Source organism: Microcebus murinus, chromosome 4 (genome assembly GCF_040939455.1).
Source record: "Microcebus murinus isolate Inina chromosome 4, M.murinus_Inina_mat1.0, whole genome shotgun sequence".
NCBI classification, from domain to species: Eukaryota; Metazoa; Chordata; class Mammalia; order Primates; family Cheirogaleidae; genus Microcebus; species Microcebus murinus.
In genome coordinates, this window is record NC_134107.1 from 109,711,609 (window position 1) to 109,727,753 (window position 16,145).

The 16,145-nt window shown below is 35.2% G+C and overlaps 1 protein-coding gene across 1 annotated transcript in view; it reads left to right on the forward strand.

Moving 5' to 3' along the window:
- Positions 1-16,145, forward strand: part of LOC105863941 (rho GTPase-activating protein 20-like) — a 65,541-nt gene that overhangs the window by 24,260 nt on the left and 25,136 nt on the right. The window contains exons 9-12 of the mRNA XM_076001423.1: positions 3,730-3,771; positions 4,790-4,874; positions 9,994-10,060; positions 12,358-12,546. Coding sequence (XP_075857538.1) covers positions 3,730-3,771; positions 4,790-4,874; positions 9,994-10,060; positions 12,358-12,546 — 383 coding nt within the window. The remainder of the gene's footprint in view (positions 1-3,729; positions 3,772-4,789; positions 4,875-9,993; positions 10,061-12,357; positions 12,547-16,145) is intronic.

Sequence of the window (16,145 nt, forward strand, 5' to 3'; positions counted from 1 at the left end):
AAGACTACAGTATCTTAAATAAAAGATATTGGTCTTTCTTGCAGAATGGAAGTGAAACAGTAGCCAGTGAATTTGAAGATATATCAACACAAATTTTCTAATCTGATGAAGAGAGAAAACAAAGTTTTTTTAAAATGAGAAATGCATCAGGGACTTGTGGGAAAATGTCAAAATGTATACCATACATGTAATTGGAATTCCAGAAAAAAGAGAAATGGAATGGGGCAGAAGAAATATTTGCAGCTATAATGTATATAAAAACCTCTCAAATTTGGTGAAAGACATAAATGTACAAATTGGAATAAGCTCAGAGAACCCCAGACAGGATGAGATGGAAAAAAATTATACCTGGTCATGTTATAGACAATTATTGTACATCATCGATAAGAGAAAAATCTTAAAAGCAGACAGAGAAGAACAATGCATTACAAATAAGAGAATGATTATTTGAATTATTACAGACTTTTCATTGCAAAATGTGAAGGTCAGGAGACACTGGAGCATCTTTAAAGTGTTGAAAGCAACAACTTTCAACCTAGAATACAATAACCAGCAAAAACATTCTTAAAAAATGAAGGTGAAATAGATTTAAAAAAAAAACCTAAGAATTTACTGCCAACACACCTATTATACAAATAACATGTTAAAAGAAGTTATTCAGGACAAAATGAAATAATCAGAAGGACGCTCAGATCTTTAGTAAGGGATGAAGACCGTTAGAAATGGTGTGTTATGTCTTGGTAAATTTCAGTGAACTCTAGGTCATGATCAGTATAAAATACCATCAAGCTAGCAGCTTAAGAAGCAATCTCTCCTACCCAGTTACTATAATAGTTATTAAAAAAAAAAAAAGTAAAAAGCTAATAGCTTTGAAATCTAAGGCTGACAACTACCATATTAAAGAACTGCCAACTGAGTCTAATTGGGGAGAGAGCAAGTAATCAATGTGAACTTTCCATGTCTTACTTCAGGAAACAGGACAGATAGTCATATCTCAGAAAAGGCCAAAAGGAATTTCATATCTCTGTCACTACATGTACTCTGATTTATAAACCTAGCATTTATTTTTTTTTTTTTTATTTTTATTTTTTTTGAGACAGAGTCTCACTCTGTTGCCCAGGCTAGAGTGCCCTGGTGTCAGCCTAGCTCAAAGCAACCTCAAACTCCTGGGCTCAAGCGATCCTCATGCTTCATCCTCTTGAGTAGCTGGGCCTACAGGCATGCGCGACCATGTCTGGCTAATTTTTTCTATTTTTAGTAGAGGCAGGATCTCACTGTTGCTCAAGCTGGTCTCCAAATCCTGAGCTCAAGCGATCCCCTAGCCTCGACCTCCCAGAGTGTTAGGATTACAGGCGTGAGCCCAAGCCCCAGCCCAGAAACCTAGGATTTATATGCACAAGAACAGTAAGTGTTACAACTTGATTTTACAGATAACTGTATGATACGATGGGAACATTTTTCAAAACATACAGGAAGTACTTCAATCTGATGATGGTCTATCTACAAGAGGAATCAGAAGAATACTATTTTAACTTATGTACCTACTGTGAGTCTTAAGTTACAAACTCAGGTGTGCCTGTTTATTTAGAGATCAAATTCATACTCCCCTTAAGCCTCCATTTTCCCAGGCAGGTAGGAAATCAGATGTTCTTTACTGGAACTCTGTTTTCTTAAGGGAGAATCAGAATACAAGAGACTTCTGCGATGCTTCACTACTGACATCATCTTTTTCTATGCCCAGAGTTCTCTTTGTACTTCCAGAGACACTCTGCTTCCTTGCCACATGTGGAAGGAAGATGTTCTTCCTTCCTTGCTGATATGAAAACCTTGGTGCCTGGGACCCAGCCTCCCTGGTTGCTCCTTAACACCATTTCCTCTGGGTTCTTTGTTTCCTTAGGACACCTTAACTGAGTGACATGGTTTCCAGCTCACTATCAAGGATGACAAACTTCTATGTCCTTCATAATTTGAATCTGCCAATGTGCCATGGCCTTTTTCTTTCTTTAATATACACTGCTTTCTCCTCTCCCAAGTATTAGTAGTATGTTTTTAATGGGTTTAGGTATTTATAAAACTCAGAGGTAACCATTTACTTTGGAGCACTTTTGTTTTTAGTCCTGTAAACCTGCCTGAGATTAATAACTACTAAAGAAATAGAGCCCTGGATTCTAGTATAGAGCAGGGGAAAGGGGCAAATATAAGATTACATAGATCAATCTCTATAAGTTAAGCTGACATATTTAATAATTTATTTATTTTTTAAAGTAATGTGTGCTATATATTTAAACAACAGAACACCATACAGCAATAAGAATGAATGATCTAAAACTACATGTGGTGATATTTATAAATTTCACAAACATAATGTTAAATAAAAGAAGCCAGACTCAAAATAGTATATGCTGTATGATTACATTTACATAAATACCCAAACAAGCAAAACAATTCTATGCTCTTGGAAGTTAGGGTAGTGGGAACTACTGGTCGAAAGGAACATCAGGTGACCTTCTTAGGTGATTACTTGTTTTATAATCTGGGTGGTGGTTATGCAGGTCTGTTCAATTTGTAAAAATTCTTTGAGTGGTACAGTACAGCTTTGTGAAGTTTTCTCTATACAACTTATTTGTCAATTACTAAGTGTCCTAAAGGGGTAGTTTTCTTTAACTACTTTCAAAAAGTTAATTGGTCTCAAGAAAGTGTCTCATCTATTTTCCACATAGGTTTTTGCTGAATAAATCCAAGATTTGACATAAACCTACAAAATTTGAACCTAGAAAATCTTTTTTAGAAAAGATAGTAAGAAATGAAAGATGGAAGTTACATGATTAGTGGTATAAAAGATGTAATATGCTTTCTGATGGCCAATCCTGAGAGATTGCTGATGGAGAAAATTGCTAAGCAACAAAGTTAGAAACAAATTGCAAATATTTATGAATTGTATTTTGTTGGAAAAAGACAATAAGTATGGTTTCCAGTTTCTTTAAAGAGGTTATTAGAAGTATGATTTTTAAAAGCTTGTAAGTGCCAAGACCATATAGAAATATAGTTAATTTTATTTCTAATTTTAAGAATTAAATCCAGCTGTGACATCAGCAAAAAAATATTAATCAATAGTAATTTAGTTGTAAATGGATTGATCTTAATAAGGTTATAGTAATTGAGAATAAGATTTCTATGAACTCATTTACTAAATCATAATTCTGGTGTATATATTTTTTAAAAAATGTTTCTTTCCTTGACAAGAGTCTGGTTTCTGGGCCAAGATATTTTATCCATATGCCAAATTTTTCCTTAATCTCTTTAATCTCAATATTAAGCATACTTTCTATTTGTATGGCCTTTTATGCTATAAAAACACTCTGAGTGAGATAATTAACCTAGTTTTACAGATGTGGAAAAACCAGGTGTTGAATTCTAAATCAAGTACTCTTTCCACTATAAAGAGCTACCACGTACTGGTATAATACCACTTGTAGAAAAGTAGTTGAGTCGAAAAGGAGGTCTGTCTTGGATCCATCCAAGAGGGTTAAATAAAACTACACCTGCCTCTGTAATTTTTCCAAAAGGGCATTTTCACTATGGGAACAAAGTTATGCTGAGGTTGCATCTTACATGTGCAACTACATCAATAACAATAGGCTGTTCGTGTTTTCATCTGGATTGACAGTTTTAAATATGTTAGCATAAGTAGTGTATGTGATTTCTGTATTCCATTTTCTTTGATTGCAGTTCTCTGGAACAGAAACACACATGGCTCTCTCTCCTTCAGAGGTATTTTTTTCAGTATATGTATTTTTAATCTTTAACCTGCAATGGATGAATTAAAACCTTTTCTGGCACCATCTGGGGGATAGACGTGGTTCAAGCTCTGACTCCGGTGGGGCAAGGGCAATATATATAACCTTAACATTTGTACCCCCATAATATGCTGAAATTAAAAAACAATTTTCTGCAGAGATGTGCCCCAACTTATTCCCCTCTGCTTAGTAGAAATTGTTCATTTGTCCTAAAAATAAGCTGCTGTTTAGATTGTTCATTAGCTGCTACTTGCTATAAATAATGTTCTTTCATTACATGTATTTCTTACTTTCTAGGATTGAGAGCACTGAGGTCTAGTTAGATCATTTTAGGCAGAAATTAGTCAATAATATCTTCCATCTCTTTCTGTTGTCTCTAGTTTACCAACTGGAGCTAACAGTTTCCTCAAAGTATGTGTTAAGTTTCCATAAATGCAGGGTTTTCTGTTGAGCACCTCAGTAATCAATTAACCCCACCCTTGAGCATACAGAGTAAAATGATAGACTTAGCATTGTCGACTAGACCCATAGTGCTTCCCCCCTTCCCTTGCTCTCCGCCTCCCCAAGCTATGAGATATCCAAGATTTACACTGTACTGGAGAGCTAGATGAGAAGTAAAAGGTCGTTGCTTTGGTTTCTCCTTGTAAAGTGTTTTATATGCTCCTGTTCTCATCAGCAAGGTGCTGGACGTGTCCAGAGAAGGCAGGGCAGTGTTAAGGATAAAACATTACCCAGAGGTGCCTTAACCTGCCTGTGCTCCTCAAACCTCACGTGACGTGGAGGTCCCATTCTTATTTGCACCCATGCCTAGTGTCCTGCCATGTTTTTTTTAAAATTCTCTTTCAACACGTAGTGTAATCTGGCTTTGTTGAATCTTCTCATCTGTCTTTAAAAACAGCATATAAGTACATTGAAAATATTGGCAAAAGAGATTGATTTTAAAAGTAAGCCATCAGCAAATTCCATCTGACTCAGTGTTTGCATTTGATTAGACACATCGATCTCGAGAAACAGAAGGACCACCCGAAGAGCATTCCCCTCAGAATCTTTACCGAGGACATGGGGAATTGTGTCCATGTAAGTGTTTGTAAGCAAGAAAATTAAATTCCAAGTCCCTGCATTAAAGCAGAATACCATGGTAAAAAGAGAGACTGACAGGCAGACAGACTGTGTCTGTGCTGTGCAAGGTAGGCATTTAGAAATGCCATGGGGGAGAGTGCGTTTTCCTAGGAATATCTATGTCTTTGTATATGTGAAAAGTAAACCCTAGAGAAAATGAAGCAAGAGAAATCTACATTAACTATAATATTTGACATGTATGCGTGGCAAGAGCACTGCGTGTCAGATGTCTCTTCCTTCCCCCGGCACGAATGTTTCTGAGTCTTTTAGTTGTAGTAAAGCCGTTTCCACAAAGAGGTATTTTCAATTATTATTAAGCATTTTTTCTGAGTTGTCACTACTTAAGGAGAAAGTGGTGTTGAAAACTTTATAGTTTGAGATTTTATGGACTGAATTTCTCAAGATACTTAGTAGATGATCTGGAAAAGTTGACATCATTAAGGGATCAGCATTTTTCTGCCTTACAGTTTTATCACATTGGTCAAATAAACAATTAAGAATTTAACTCCATTTATTAGGTATAACGGATGACTGACTGATATTGTAGCATAAGAGCCAATATGTTATGATGATGAATAAGATGGGAACTTTTGGATATTTTTGTGATAGTATGGACGGTCATACTTCATGGCAGCTCTAGATCACACAGAATAGTTTTGTTTGTGGAAAAATATATAGTACAAAATCATTATGTTTTGACCAAAAGCAAAAATTATGGAAATATTCTGACAAACACCTGAATGCCAGATAATAACTGCTTAAGGGAAATACCCAAATTTTAGTGGTATGAAACAAGACAGATCTTCTGTAGCAAAATAGGAGAAAACAAAATGAAACATTGTTTCTGCCTGCTTTGATTCAGTTGTTGTGGCAGTTGGTATACATTTAGGATTTTCATGGAAAACCTCCTGAATTTTTTTAAACACCTTTTTAATGTATGGAACGTGTGTGTGCTTGAGAAAGGACTGATGTGTCGCTCTCATTTTGGAAAAGATAGAAGAAGTGGTCAGGTTGGGTGCTCTGTTTTGATCATTAGTACCCTGAGTAAGTCAAGGATGGCATGACACACTCTGTCCTTTGCTCTCTGAAGCAGATTTCGTGGCTAGAGTCTCTTTCCAGGAGCCCTGCTTCCAGAGTTAATCCCCCAAATGAGAGTGCAAGTATGGGAAGTATTATCTTCATCCTTCAGCTCTGCACAACCTGTCAGTGAATTCTGCTAATATGCAACAAAATTGCCACATGTTCAGTTTTGTCTATTTATTTTGTTATTTATTAGCCAAAAAGCATTATCTTCTGAAATTCATTCTTTTTGTCTATCAGAAAGGCATGCAGGAAAAATACACTTAATATAATTACAATTTTAAGTATATGTGCCCAGTACTAAAAACATCATTATGTTAGAAGCTAGGTAATAGGAGAATAGATTCTTCACTTTACAAAAGATTCATGAAAGTGTTTCTCCAAATTAAATGCAAGTGCTTTTAAACTTAAAAAAAAAATGCAGAAACCCTTATTGAAATTAAGTCTTAAGTTAAAGCCTAGTATATAACATGCCTGACACTCTGGTAGAAGACAGACACGGAGTTGGGTGCTCCAAACCCTCCCTTGTTGGCCTCTGAGACAATTTTGCATAATCCCTGTGGCTGTAAGGAGTACAATTTGATATTAATGCATTTAGAATACTTTTTTAAAAATTAAAATTCATTTAACAAACCACTTTTAGAGGCAATTTGTCACATCAAGTAATTGTCTCATAGGGAAGAAATACTATTAATGGAAGGATAAGTGACAAATTATCAGTGGATTTCACTTAGCTTTATTTTTATATTTTTAAAAACATCATTGTCTTTCCATTTCTGCTACTTATTTGTACATTTTAAGCCCTATCAAGGACATAGCCCTGATAACTGAATTCTTATAATTATCATATATAAAACTTATGTATTTTTTTGAAATATTAAAAAAATATTTTTTGATAACATGACATTGTTTTATATTTAAATAATATCTTTTGGAATTCAGCAACCTATATAGATATCTAAGGATCTTGCTAGCTCTTTTTCTGCTGCTTGCAAATTGTCTTTTTAAGTAGCAATTCTCACCGTGGTGTAACAGAAAGCTGTTATGGGTAGATTATAGAAGATTCTATGTCAGAGTTGGTAATAGAATTGAACTTTCTGAAATTTTCAGTTCTTTCTTTTAGACTTGTTTGTTTTAAATCCTCTAAAGATTTCAACAATGAAAATCTTAGTAGCCACAGTGTCTGACATGTAGAAAGTACTCAATAAGTAGTGGTTTTTAAAAATTCTAAGCTTTAAATGTTTATTGTAACTAATTATTATTCAGATTTTACCTAAACTGACTTTATACCATGCAAAGAAATAAAACATTGTGGTGTGAAAACAATACTGTGGGAAAAAATAGAGATTCAGCTTCTCCTTTTATTACCCATTAGGTTGTGGAAATACAATTATCGAAATGAGGTAGTTGACCAGCCTCAGTGATTCTTCTTCTTTTTTGTTTTTAGCTAGATCCCTGTACTCTCGCTCTGAAATATATTTAGTATATTTCTTACTTGCTCAACCTCTTATATTTGTGGCCCACACATCTTTTAATTTAAGAGAAATTTTTATTAAAAGGCATAATTTATAAGGAAATAAATATAAATTATAATCATTTGTGTTCTACTTAAGTCTTGTGATTTACTCTTTCCGTAAGAAATAAGATGTGTCTTTGGATAATCATTTGACAATAATTATTTCTTCACCTGATTTAAAAATCTTTATTTGTAACTGTATTTCTTATTTCTTTTTTTCCTACAGTATAAAACTGTCAGAGTAACCAATACAGACAGAACAAATGAAGTTATCCACAAGTTATTGTCAGTGCTAGGGGTAACTGTAAGTTACTTTGCTAGATAATCTTAATTAAAAACAAACAGTGATACTTTAAATTCATGGAAATATTATCCCTTTCATCATAAGACAGCTTCTATTAGAGACACCAGTAAAATTTTGTTCCCCAAATGTAGAAATTAAGGACAATAAGCTTTAATATCAGCTTAATATATAGGTGCTGTTCTTCTACTCTTATTTTAAAACAGATGTTAACTGAAAACCACAATAAGATTGGACTATAGATTTAAAGTATAATTGCATTTTAATTGTATATACTACATACCAATATAAAACATGTTTTTGTGTAAAATTCTTAATAAAAAAGTTTCAACCTCCTCTTTCCTACCTGACACTATTTGACTTCTCCTCTCCACCTAAATATCCTATTATCCCATGACTCAATCAGCCTGAGAATGATGAATTCTCAAGGATGTGCCTGGTAGTAGAATTTTTACATAAAGTCACATTGGCTGACTACAGATCCTGAGAATGGCATGGCTAGTACCTCTAATGAACTGGTAAATAAAAGCACAAGCTTTGAATTAGATCATGGATTTGAATAGTTTTAGTGTGAAGACCATGCTCCTCCCTGTTTTGCTTTTAGCTTCTGTCTCTTTCTGTTTTCTGTGATAGAGGTGAGTTTTGTTGAAATTTTAGTAGTGGAGGAGATTGGAATATTTGAGGATGAGGTAGAGGAGAGAGAACTGGAAGGTTCTTCTCATTGCTTCCCTACCAGTTATATAAACACCATACAATGAGTATTTTAATTAAAGGGAGTGACTTTCAGAAGGGTGGAAACTAAGGAAAGCACTTTAAAAACACTATTCCTTGAATGAGATTCTCTATAAATATTAAAGTAAGAACACTCTGAGTATTATATGCCATGATACATATTTAAGACATGCCATAATATTATTAATTGTTTTTAGATTTACTTGTGCACAGTGCTGTAGGGAGCCCTTAAGAACTTAGGGCAACCAAAATTTCAAATAAGAAATTCAATTTCTTTATTAAATTTAGTAACACTTCGAATGTCATTAAGTGTGTGTACACTGAGTAAAGCAGGCATGTCTGCATTGATTTCTAACATATATACATATATTTTGGAAGAGAGTGATAGCAGTTTTAGGGGTAAGAAGGGAGATTAATGATATGACTCATTTTCTTATCTATGCCTTTTCTTTAAAGCTGCCCAAATCACCCCCCTCCAAAAAATATTGTATTAATTAGTAATTGAGGCTGTTTGGTTATACCTGTTCTAAGGGATTATTATGATGTTTTCAGATACTACATAAAAATAAAAGATTTTTATCAGGTTACTCTTTCTATTTACAATAAAAATTTTGGGTAGGGGATGGGACAAGGATGAAATGACAAACTGAGTGCTTGGGAGGGGGGAGGAGGAGTGGTTTGTGTGGTATACTTCATAGCCAGAACTCTCCATTGTAATCATGACAGGGCCATGATTTTTAATCAGAAGTTAAAGGCAATGGTATGAAATATTGCCGATAAATTTATCTGTTCTAGCTTCATTTAAAAGATTCTTGTTTGATCCCTCCTGGGGAATTCAGCAAAATCTGTATAATTTAAGTGTTATTTCTTTCAAGTGGGATGTAGCATGTTGCTAAGTTATAATTCTGCTAGTGAACAATTTTATTGTTGTACCTCACTGGGCCTATTCTCTAGATAGATCCCTTGTCCTTTCTGTCCCCGAGACTGGACTTACCCAAACTAAAGCCAGTGCAAACTGTGCCAGCTACCTATCTCCTCAAAGCCTCTTGTCATTCTTCTCCTGCTCAGAAGTCTGGACTCTAAAGAAGAAATTAACTTTGTAGAACCAGGGAGTTTGTTCTTCCTTTGTAAAAGGGCCTATGATTTCAGATCCCATCAGCTACCTATCTAGTGAGGGCCGAGTCCACTGCAGTTTGTGGACCCCGAGCCCTCGCTGGAAGGAAAAAGGCAGGATTCCTCAGTCCCATATTGAGGAATGGGGAAAGGGAGATTGGTTGTAGGAATCAGCACTTCCATCTTCAAAAACCATAACCTCCCTCCTGAACCTGATTAGCATTTATAGTCTCTAGGATTTTCCTTTTGCAAAGCATAAAATGTCAAAAATATGTCCTTATTCAGGCACCAACTGTGAAAGACTTACTGTGACCTTTAATCCTTTTATCTCCAAGGGTACTGAGCGAGATTACCAGTTATGCTTCAATTCTGGGAATGAAGAAGCGGCATACCCACTAATTGGTAAGGTTTTGCAAAAATTGAGGTAGCTTTGATCGTGTTTTAATTATAATTCTAAGTGTCTCAAAGATTTGGTCATGTGGTCCGTAAGCTTAAATACTATTAAATAATCTCATATGATATTCATTTAATAAATATATATCAAGCATTTACTATGTGCTAGGCAAATAATATCTCCTCATTCAAGCAGTTCATGGTATAGCTGAGAGGAGAAATGTAAATTTTCCTCTATGTCTTTTCACTTTACCAACAGACCTATCTTTCCAAACTTTAAAAAAAATTTTTAAAGATTTTTCTGTAAGAAAGCAATATGTATTGATATTCCTTTTCCTATTTTTCACATTCACTTTGTACATTTATTTTCCATATTTAGTTCTTGAATTTCCTGCTTCATTTCCTAACTACATATTGCCTTTGTAGAAGACACTCTCTAATCCAGTCATGCATCTTCATCCGCCAATGAGTATGCAACACCTGCTCTGTGCCCAAATGTGCCCAAATTTAGGCATCGTAAAGAAAATGGGATTAACCCATTTGCTATTTCTCTAGCCTAATTTTCCAGCATTTGTTTTGAGGAATTATTGGTAAATAGGTTACACTTCACCTTATTTAAATCATGTATCTAAAAATGTATTTCTGGATCAGTATTTTATTCAGTATGGTTAACAGAAATAGAACAGTTACAATAAGGGACAGTATCAGGGACAACAAATCTTGAGATGATGACAATGTTAATGATGATGGTGATGATGATTTCTGTTAACAATCTTAAAATGCTTACTGCCTGCCAGAGATTGTATGGAGTATACTGTATGCATCATCTCATGTACTCCTTTCATTTCTCTGTGAGGACACTACTGTGTAATTCAGAGTGTTTCAAGTGATCTGAGAAATCTAAAACCAAAATCTTCTACAAAATGTATATGCTCAGACTTAGAATATAGATATGCACTTAATATATGCACAGAACTGAGGACAAAATCAACATCATTTCAGGTTTGTTTTTAATGTCATTTTTGTAAAAGCCAATGGGCAACTAAGTCATCATTAAAAATAAAATACTTAACATAACTGTTTCAATAAAATATATTAACTTAATTAAAACTAGGTGGATGGTAATTTTTAGGGTTAAAATAGCTCCAAAGTTCAAATTACCTCTTGCTAAGAAACAATGGGTCATCTTGTTCCATGAATTAGCAGCAGTTCTTAATTGTATGTTGTAATTTTAATGTGCCTTGAAAACCTTAATTGTAGATAACCAGCTGGCTATTTTGATAAATAGATTTGGTTTTATTGCTATTATAAATAGAAGCCCTAATCCCTGGACGGTGCTGTAGTAATTGATATTCATGGAACATTGACATTGTATGCCTATTCCAGGTGGAAAAGAGGAGTAAGAATTCACTTAATTACATTCAGTAATAAATCAGAAATAGAAGGGAACTTACTCTTTGTACTTAAAAAATCCATAGTACAATGGTATTTGGGGATTTCACTGAGAGGATGCAATTACTTTGAGTATTAAAGAGCAAAATCTCATTGCAGTCAGGTGTCCAGGGGTTAGTTTTTCTAGTTTATAAATTTCTTTTTGCATCTGTTTCTGTGTTTCTGTTGCCCTGCTGTCTTCCTTCGGATTATTGCATATGAACGCCACCCTCAGAGGGCAGCGGTAGGAGGGAAGCATAAATCAGATTAGTCCCAGTGCTCTTGAGTAACTCTAATTATGTAACTCATAAAAAGTAACAAAGTGTCTTTTTCAGACAGACACCATGTGGTAGATAGTAGTAATGATAGTGATGCTTGAGACATGTTCCTGTTATTTAAATAATGTTTGCCACTAATGTTTACTTATTGATCCTTATAGTACTTGTGTGATAGGTAGGATAATTGTTTTAAGTAATAGATTTGAAGCTGAGTGAGGACATAGATTTGCTTAAGATTTATAGATCTAGTGAATGTCAAGGAAAAAACTAGAATACCTTTAAATATTAGATGCAAACATAGGAGGAGTAAACGTTATGCAATTCACAAACTGATGTGTGCATCATTCCAAACAAGATAATCTTTAAAGGTTTTTCTTTTTTTTTTCTCCCTGCCCCCTCTCAAAACTACCTTGGTAGGAGCACACCTGCATTATCCAGGGATCTCAAACTGTAAGCCTGTACATGGTTAGTCAGTCAACAAATGGGTTCTTTATACCAAAAGTGCCAGGAGTAAATTGTAGTATATCATGTTTGTAGCACACATGATCGCAGCACACTGGTCAGTCCAATGTCTACATTTTGATTTTTTTTATGTAGGACATGAATATCCCTATGGGATTAAAATGAAGCATCTGCGAGACAATGCACTCCTGACAGCAGGCTCAAGGGACTCTACCACTGTTTTCAACGCCCAAGAAGCCTTCCTCCTGGAAGAGCTCCCAGGAGAGAGGCAGTGCCGATTCATCCTCAAGCCCAGACTCCTGGCTGCAGCCCAGCAACTGAAAGGTGACTTGCTTTTCCTTCTTCATAGAATCTTCTTTCGGCAAAAGTTTTCATTGCTGAACATAAATTTAGTACAAAGGCAAAGACTCAGACTTCCAGCCAGATAAGGCCTTTCTTTTTTTGTTTTGTTTTAGATTTTGCTGAGTGTTTGGAAAGGAAAGATGAGGTTTTAGAGGAAGATTGTTTTATAAATGAGCAATAGGCATGACTGGTTTATAAACAGCAGCTGGTAGCAATACACTCTGCCCCTTCTTTCTTCACCATTCTGTTCCCTTTATCCTTCTGCCTACTGCAGAGTCAAAGGCACCAGGCAATGCTGCAGGTGCCTCTACAGTGATTTCTGTGGAAGTCTCTTCTTAGCCTACGAATCTAATATGAATTTCCTGTGAACATAATAAAAAAGACTCTAGAAGGTTAAAAGGGATGCACAACATAATAGCGGCATAATTTATCCTAACCTAAATTTGAGATGTAAGCTTTCAGTCTGAAAGTAAGATTGTGTAAGAAACAGAAGAAAATAGATACTAAAAAATGTGAGTGGGCTAGTAAAAAACTAATGCTGAATTTCTGCAGCTGCCTTTGTCAGTTTGAACTAACTGGGCTTTGCCTCTTAGCATATCATTTCCTTGCAGATTAATCACTAATAATTAATAGTTAGGTAAAAGCTCATCAATTGCATAGTTTAGTGGATATGAAGATATGCAAATCTCCTTCCTATTGCATTGAGGTTTGGAAAACACTGCTGCAGCTGTAACTTGAATTCAGAAAATATATCTTTTATAAATTTGTATGGGAATTAAGATCTCACTTCTTTTTCAGTTTCATTTTATTCTATTATATTTTACTTTATGTTTTTTAATTTTAGTATATTACAGGGGTTCAGAGGTTTAAGTTACATATATTGCCTTTGCCCTGCCTGAGTCAGATCTTTTAGCCTATCCATTCCCCAGACAGTACACACTGCACCCATTAGGTGTGAATATACTTACCCCCCCCTCCCTCTCCCACATTCCCTACACCTGATAAATATTACTACCATATGTGCACATAAGTGTTGATCAATTAATACTAATGTGATGGTGAGTACATGTGGTACTTGTTTTTCCATTCTTGTGATACTTCACATAGTAGAAAGGGCTGCAGCTCCATCCAGGGTAATAACAAGAGGTGCTAAATCACCATTATTTTTTGTGGCTGAGTAGTACTCCATGGTGTACATATACCACATTTTATTAATCCACTCATATATTGATGGGCACTTCAGTTGTTTCCACATCTTTTCAATTATGAACTGTAAACATTGGAGTGCAGATGTCTTTTTTAGAGAAAAAAATAAGGTGCTGCAGTATTGTGATACAAATGGCACTTGAAGCACTGTCAAAATATTACAGGGTCACTACAATTTGTAGTGCCCTAAGCAGCAGTGCAAACAACGAGAGTACCACATACTGTCTCTGTCACAGCTTCTCAACTCTGTAATTCAGTGTGAAGAGAAAGCAGCCATCAACAGTACCTAAAGGACTGCCTGTGACTGTGCTCCAGTGAAACTATTCTGGGCAGTAAAATTTGAATTTCATATAATTTTTATGTGTCACTAAATATTATTTTGATTTTTCAACCTTTTTAAAAATGTGAAAATCATTCTTAACTCACTGGTTATCCAAAGTGGTGGCAGGCCAGATTTGGCCCAGGGAGCATGGTTTGCTCCCGTTTTTTTAAATGATTTGAATGCACAGCTAATTAAAAATATTGCAGCTAAAGTCTCAGTGCTCTACCAGATTTATAACGGAGTTCACATGAGTAACAGAACCATCTCATTTGGCTTGTGTACATTCCTTTGCATGGTGCAATTTGTGTTGCTTTGATTAGAAGAAGAAAAGCCAAAAGACATCTAGAAACACTAAAGAACTACATAGAGTCTAGGAATTCTAAAAATGGAATTGTCTCCTGAATGATGACACTCTTCATAATGTCAGCAAGTAATTTCTACATAGAATTTAACAGTTTAAATAGTACTTTCTTTTAAGCCTCAAAATATCCATGTAAGTTTGCATTATCATCTCATTTTACAGATTAGCAGTGTCAGACTGTATGCGGCATCACAAAGCATATTATAAATGTCAGTACAACATAGGCCTTCTAACTTTAAACCTCTGCTCTTGTCACTAGACCTAACTGCCCTATAATGTGGCCACGTTAGCACTAACCCCTTCAGACACCATGTTACATAGTTATTATTCGTCTTGTTTTCCACATTCCTCCTCCTACTGTTTCTGCCCTTGATCTTTTACTTTGAAGGCAGCAGATCACTGTGGGGATTGTTATCAGTATTCTGTAGCCTATTGTGTGACCATGTGAATATTAAGATGTAATGTTATTAAAAGTCCACAAATTTGTCACCTTTCCCACTTGCTGTGCACCAAAGCATTCCTAACACAAATCAAAATTAAGAGAGAGAGCCTTTATAAGGAAATCAGTATAAGAAAAAGAGTCTCTTCCCTCTTTTTCCCCTACCCTTATTGCATACATAACCATATTAACCTGGCTTCTAAATGGGAAAAATGAGTTTATACTTCTTTTTCTTCACATATTAAAAATGTATAATTTGACCCTGTTTACCAAGTGCTACTTGTCAGAGTCTATCACCCTTTGTTTGCGGCCTACATATTTTAAGTCCAGGGCTGAGCACAGTGGCTCACACATGTAATACTAACACTTTGAGAAGCTGAAGCAGGAAGATCATTTGGGTCCAGGAGTTCCAGACCAGCCTGGGCAACATAGCAAAACCCTGTGTCTTCAAAAATATTTTAACAAAAACAAAATAAATTCCTCAGAATTCAGAAATTCTTAAATTACTTACTCCTAAGATTGTGTATATTTCCCATGTTTCTCTATGTAGAAAATCATATCTGGTTCGGAGTGTTAGCAGAAACGTACAAGAGGGAGACAATTTATATTAGTGTTTTAACTGAGAACAATAGATAATTTCTATTAATGTATTGGCTGAGAACAATTAATATTTTATTTTTAAACCACCTGAATAAGATAAGCCATAATTAGACAGTCAAAACTCAATATATCTGTTTCTTAGAGAGGCTTTCTCTAGTTAGCTTAAGGAAATTATCCCTGTGAACCATCATAACCATAGGTAAGCATAGGCATCCCCAAACTGTCTTTTTAAGTTTCTGCCTCAGTGTGGAGAAGACATCCTATTAATAGTCTTACAGTGAAAACACAATAGCAATAGGCCACTCCTGAGACTTACATAACCATAACTCATTCGGGAGGGGGGCGGGGGGGGAGGAGGAGGTGATTCGTTTAGAGTGAGACAGCTCTAGTGTAAATTGGGAGTTCAAGATGTAGATGTTCAAAGATGTGACCTCAAGACTCAACTCACATGTCACTTCTAGGAAATCTTTGTTCCTTCAGGCAGGTTGTCAGAGCACTTTACACATATCTCTAGTATAACAGGTAAAAAAATTGTGTCATGTTTATTTCTTTATATATTTAATATATCTTTAGACTATGAGCTTCTTAAGGTCTAGGACCTAATCCCAGGGCTTAATCCGGTGTGTAGAACAAATCAGAAAGTAAATGAAAGG